The sequence below is a fragment of the Pteronotus mesoamericanus genome, unplaced genomic scaffold (assembly GCF_021234165.1).
Source record: "Pteronotus mesoamericanus isolate MK-2021 breed Mesoamerican mustached bat unplaced genomic scaffold, CSHL_Meso_final contig_90, whole genome shotgun sequence".
Classification (NCBI taxonomy): domain Eukaryota; kingdom Metazoa; phylum Chordata; class Mammalia; order Chiroptera; family Mormoopidae; genus Pteronotus; species Pteronotus mesoamericanus.
Genome location: NW_026555277.1, coordinates 9092982 through 9097854, shown reverse-complemented (window position 1 = coordinate 9097854; position 4873 = coordinate 9092982). Strand labels below are relative to the sequence as shown.

The following is a 4873-nucleotide window of genomic DNA, read 5'->3' as shown; positions in this document are numbered from 1 at the left end:
AGTTGGGGAAATAATCGCGGTGCTTGCCACTGATGGCTCCCAACGGTGGGAACTTTGTGAACTCACTTGAAAGCACGTCTTTGAAACACCTCCGATCCGAGGACAGAATGCTAGGGGCTGAGTGGTAGGATGGACAGAGCTCTAGCAGTTGACATAGTAATTACAGTGAGGGGCGAGGCTGCAGGGCAGGCTTTCTCGACCGTACACTGGGGGCTGGCAAGGTCACGGCCTCAGCAACTTCCTGTGACCACAATGAGGGGCTGGCCTGCCACAGACACTCTGAATAGCCAGTAGACTTGAGGCTTGGGTGCTAACAGGAGGAGAGGAGCCCTGTGGGGCTGCACCAGGGCTGGGGGTCTTAGAGGGTAGTAGAAGTGCTCCTTGAAAAAGAGCCAACAAAAGAGGGCTTGCTGTCCTTGGCCAGGAATTCTTTGCTGATCAGGCCATGGGTGGCCATGATCCTGAGGAGTCCATGGCGAAACTTCTGGCCAATGAAGGCATAGATGAGGGGATTGAGACAGCTGTGGAAGAAGCCCAGAATCTCGGTGGCATCCAGGGCCCGGTTAATGTCATTTCGGCGGTTACAGGTCTCCTTGATGACCTGGAGCCTCATGAGGGTGTCTGCCACCAGGACCAGATTGTAGGGCAGCCAGCAGAGCAGGAAGACGAGCACGACAGCGAAGATGACCCGCATGGCCCGGTGCTTCTGCCCCATGTGGGCCTGAAAGAGTGTGCGCAGGGTGAGTCCATAGCAGAACAGCATGACCAGCAGTGGCACGAGGAAGCCAAAGGTCTGGGGCAGGACCCGCATCACCATGCGCCATTTTGTTGTATTGGCACCCAAGTTCTCGTAGCAGACTGGGACGGACAAAAGTGGTTCAATCACCTGACGGATGATGAAGACGGGCAGGGACAGGATCAGAGATAGAGCCCAGATGCCTAAGCATATGAACTTGACCCAGTGTCGCTTCTGAGTCAGTGTGCGCGTGGCATGAACAATGGCCAGGTAACGGTCTATGCTGATACAGGCCAGCAGTAGAATACCACTGTAGAAGTTGACTTCCTTCAGGAGCGAGACCACCTTGCACAGGGCTGTGCCAAAGATCCAGCCCTTTACCTTGGAGGCAGCCCAGATAGGCAAGGTCAGGGCGAAGAGCAGGTCAGCCAGGGCCAGGTTCAGCAGGTAGACGTCAGTGACAGAGCGGCTGACCCGGTTGTACAAGACGACCAGCATCACCAGGGAGTTTCCCAGCAGGCTCAGCAGGAAGACCAGGGCATAAATGACAACCACAGCATGCTTGTTGAGATCCCCAGCGTCCTTGGGACAAGGGCTAAATGTTTCTGTGGGCGGTGTGCCAGTCAAATTTTCAAATTCATCCCACCAATCCGTATCATTCTCAGATGCAGTGTACACGAAGTATTTCATGATTTGATCTAGTTGAAAGATTAGGAAAAATTGTGATTTATAACTCAAATTCAAGTCATCCATGATCATCAAGAATGTAAGAACAGTTACTGGTCTGTCTTTTGCCTCTCTGTTCCTTTGGCAACTGCAGATCCCTTCCTTCACCTCCTTCTTGGATTTCGTTAGAGGTCAGCCTCATCTGGCAGTGTGGCCAGCCTTCCATATCTCTAAGGCCTGATCAGAGTGTGGAATGAGATGAACTACAGGGAAAAAACCTTGGTAATTGGTTGGCCCTACAACTGCGTTAGCTCTACCTATAATTCCACCTCTGTCCTCTCTTTGGCCCTCTTCATCCTCAGCTATGTCTGTGCACTCAGGTGGGAGGATCAAGTTAGTCCTGGACATTCAGGAGAGGCCAGTATTATGCAAAATGGAAGGAGGCAAACCTGTCCCCAGATATTCCTTTCTATGTTGTGTCCTCAGTATGTTATTCCTGATTCTGTTTAACCTTCTTAAAATCCACCAAGGGAATGAAATGATAACAATGAAACCTTAAAGTGTATTTTAAGCCTTCTCCCTAAAGAGACAATAAATGTTTGGTTCTCTGTCTAAAGGAAGTGTAAGCTTTTGAGCGCAGTCCTCATCTTGGGCCCTGAAATCACCTCCTGGACAGCCACAGGAACATTCAGCAATTTTCAAATATCATTTTAAATTGTGAAACACTTTGTTGAAGTAAAATCTTACCAGAAGCCCAGAATGTAAAACAACCAAAGCCTCATCTGCTGGGGAAGTGGGGGCGGGGAGTGCTGTCCCTGTACCCAGACTGCTGCTAGAAGGTTTCCCAAGCCCCCAGGACTAGTCAGGAAACAGTCTGGAAACCATGGGGAAGTTACCGAGACTGGAAGTAAGGATACCTTGAATCTGCTCCTGATTCTATCATGGATAAACTGTGTGATCTTCAGGGGGTCTTTTTACCTCTCTAGGTTTCAGTTTTCTCCTCTGCAAATTGAGGGAGGCCAAGTAAAGCACCCCTGGGTTGTTTCCAGGCCTGAGGTTCTGTAACTGCATTCTGATCCACACCCGGTAGTGCGTTCTCTCCTGCCAGTATTGCAGTTTCACAGGAGACAGCGTCTTAAGGCAAAGCAGTACATATAAAATTGGGGAGGTGTAAGCCTCTTCCTTGCCAAGAAGGAGGTGAGAAGGCTGTATAACCTCTTTGCCATGAGCCACGTATAAGGTCAGAATTGAATACATGGTCACAAGGGTGGAAGCAGAAAGCCAATTGAGCAGAAATCTTCAGGTCCCAGAGAAATGGATGCATTTTCTAAAACACAGCCAAAGCAAATCTCCCCACCCCAAAGAAAGTCCTGGCCACCAGAGATGGCTTCCTACCTGAGGCACGAACCGTAAGAGCCTGAAAGCTCAGAGACCAGAATGACTTAACCAGTAGAGGGAACTTGATGATAAAGGGAAATAGCAAAGCCACGTCACAGCCTCTTCTTGGAGCCCGGCCCATGTCCACATCTGGAGAATAGACTGAGTCAGGGGAGCAGAGCCCTGTCAAACATTTGCAAGGTCCCTACGTCCAAGCAGGGACACCAGGCATGAGGATGGATTTAAAAGTACTTATCTGAATTCTCTACTCAATGGATGACTCTATTTATTCTCCTCTCTTTCTAGTATTTATTTCCATTTGTGTACTCCTTGCATTCCCTAGCAGACCACCTTGGAAAGCTTCCAACTTGCCTGACACAAATAAAGGCCAAAGGATTTGTCTTTTGGCAGTAGAGACTTCAGAAGGAGTCCACCGGAGGAAGATTTGCAGGCGTCCTCCACCTCGGAATTCAGGGGTAATCTGGTGGGAAGAAGGCGTGTTTGCGCAACAAGCACACCATCGTTACTTACCTAGTAAGCCACCCTGGGGTGGCCTGAGGGGCTGGTAGAGATGTTGGTGAAGATCTGGGGAGAGAATTAACCCCCTTTCAGCTGCTCCTTTGCACAATTACTGCCAACATGAGAATCACCCTGATGCTAGGAGCAGGGGCCCCCTGGAGCCTGGATAGACAGCAGAGGACCATTGGAGCTAGAGCAACTGGTGAATGGAGGAGGTAGAGTTCGTGTCATTCTGCCTCTCTCTCCCTACTGAAAGATGGCTTCTCTGGGAGCCTGCCTCAGCTGCCCCCAGCAGCTCAAGTCTGTCCCCTGGCTTTACCTCTCTGGTATTTCAATCACTTCTCCATTCTAACATGAACCCTACCATACTGCAATGCTGTGTTTACCAGTCAGCCTTCCCCAGTAGACTGTGGACACCTAGAGAGTCAGCTTTGGGTCCTCCGCCAGGGAAACAGAGTAAACGCTCAATCAATGGTTGTGCAGTAAATGATATTAGACATAACTCCTATGATTTATGGATCATGGATCACCACCGTGACTCAGAGTGTCTGTCACTGGGGACACACAGTCACTACCTAAAGTAGGCTGATCTGTCTGGCATTGTTCTTGCCCAATCATCCTCTATTGGGGTTTGTTTTTTATTAAGATTTTATTTATTTATTTTTAGAGAGAGGGGAAGGGAGGGAGGGAGAGAGAGAGAAACAGCAATGCAAGAGAGAAACATTGATCAGTTGCCTCTCAAACGCACCCCAACCGAGGAACCAAACCTGCAACCCAGGCTTGTGCCCTGACCAGGAATTAAACCTGAGACCTTTCACTTTGCAGGATGATGCCCAGCCCACTGAACCACACCAGTCAGGGCTCATCCTCTATCGTTTAAAGTTAGCACCGATCTGTTTGAGTGCAAATTACGCCCATACTTGTAAATGCCATATTTATCATGCCACTGGTGCCTACAATTCTGTCCCTGGCAAGCACGTTTCTTAAGCTAAGTCATGCTCTCCTCCTGCATTCTCTTACCATTTATAAATAGTAGCAGGAAGTGTAGGAGACCATTGCCTGGGGCTACCCTTTACTGTTGTGAGACTATTGTGATGTGATGCCCAAGTCCTGAAGGCCACCAGAGATGGCTTCCTACCAAGTCCTAGAAAGGACTTGAAGATGGGAATCCCCAAAGGGAGTGGGCATTCCCCCTATTAGTCATCCAGGGAAAAAGTAACTCCTGAGGCAGAAAGTAGTGAGTGGACAGGGAGAAAACACAGTGTCTGGTACCTGGACTGCAAAACGCCTGCAGGTAGCAAAGTGCAAGCTGGGGCTCCAGGGAAGAGAGTGCCACAAGGAGGTAGCAGTCACTGGACTGGAAGTCCTCACAAGGGACCCTCTGAGAAAGACTAGGGCAAGAGCAGCCATAACTAATATCTATTTTTAAGCCCTTCTTGTGCATAATTCCTGCATACTTTTCCTAAGCCCTCGGTCAAGTCGGTGCAGCATTCCAGTCTGTTTACACTAAAGACTGAGGTGTGAGGAAAGGGTCTGCTCCACCCTCGGGCCTGAATGGTAAAGGGAAGCAGCCCC

At 49.5% G+C, this 4873-nt stretch overlaps 1 protein-coding gene across 1 annotated transcript; it reads right to left on the bottom strand.

Annotated features, from left to right (window-relative positions):
* Nucleotides 1-243: 243 nt before the first annotated feature.
* Nucleotides 244-2816, bottom strand: LOC129080644 (C-X-C chemokine receptor type 2-like). The gene is made up of 2 exons (XM_054586164.1): nt 2798-2816; nt 244-1434 (listed from the first exon to the last, which is right to left on the bottom strand). Exon 2 carries the CDS (start codon nt 1424-1426, stop codon nt 359-361), a length of 1068 nt encoding a protein of 355 aa, XP_054442139.1. The 5' UTR covers nt 1427-1434; nt 2798-2816; the 3' UTR covers nt 244-358.
* Nucleotides 2817-4873: the final 2057 nt, after the last annotated feature.

Bases quoted from the DNA above. Each gene is read 5' to 3' on its own strand.
- LOC129080644 (XM_054586164.1), bottom strand. From the start codon at position 1,426: ATGAAATACTTCGTGTACACTGCATCTGAGAATGATACGGATTGGTGG.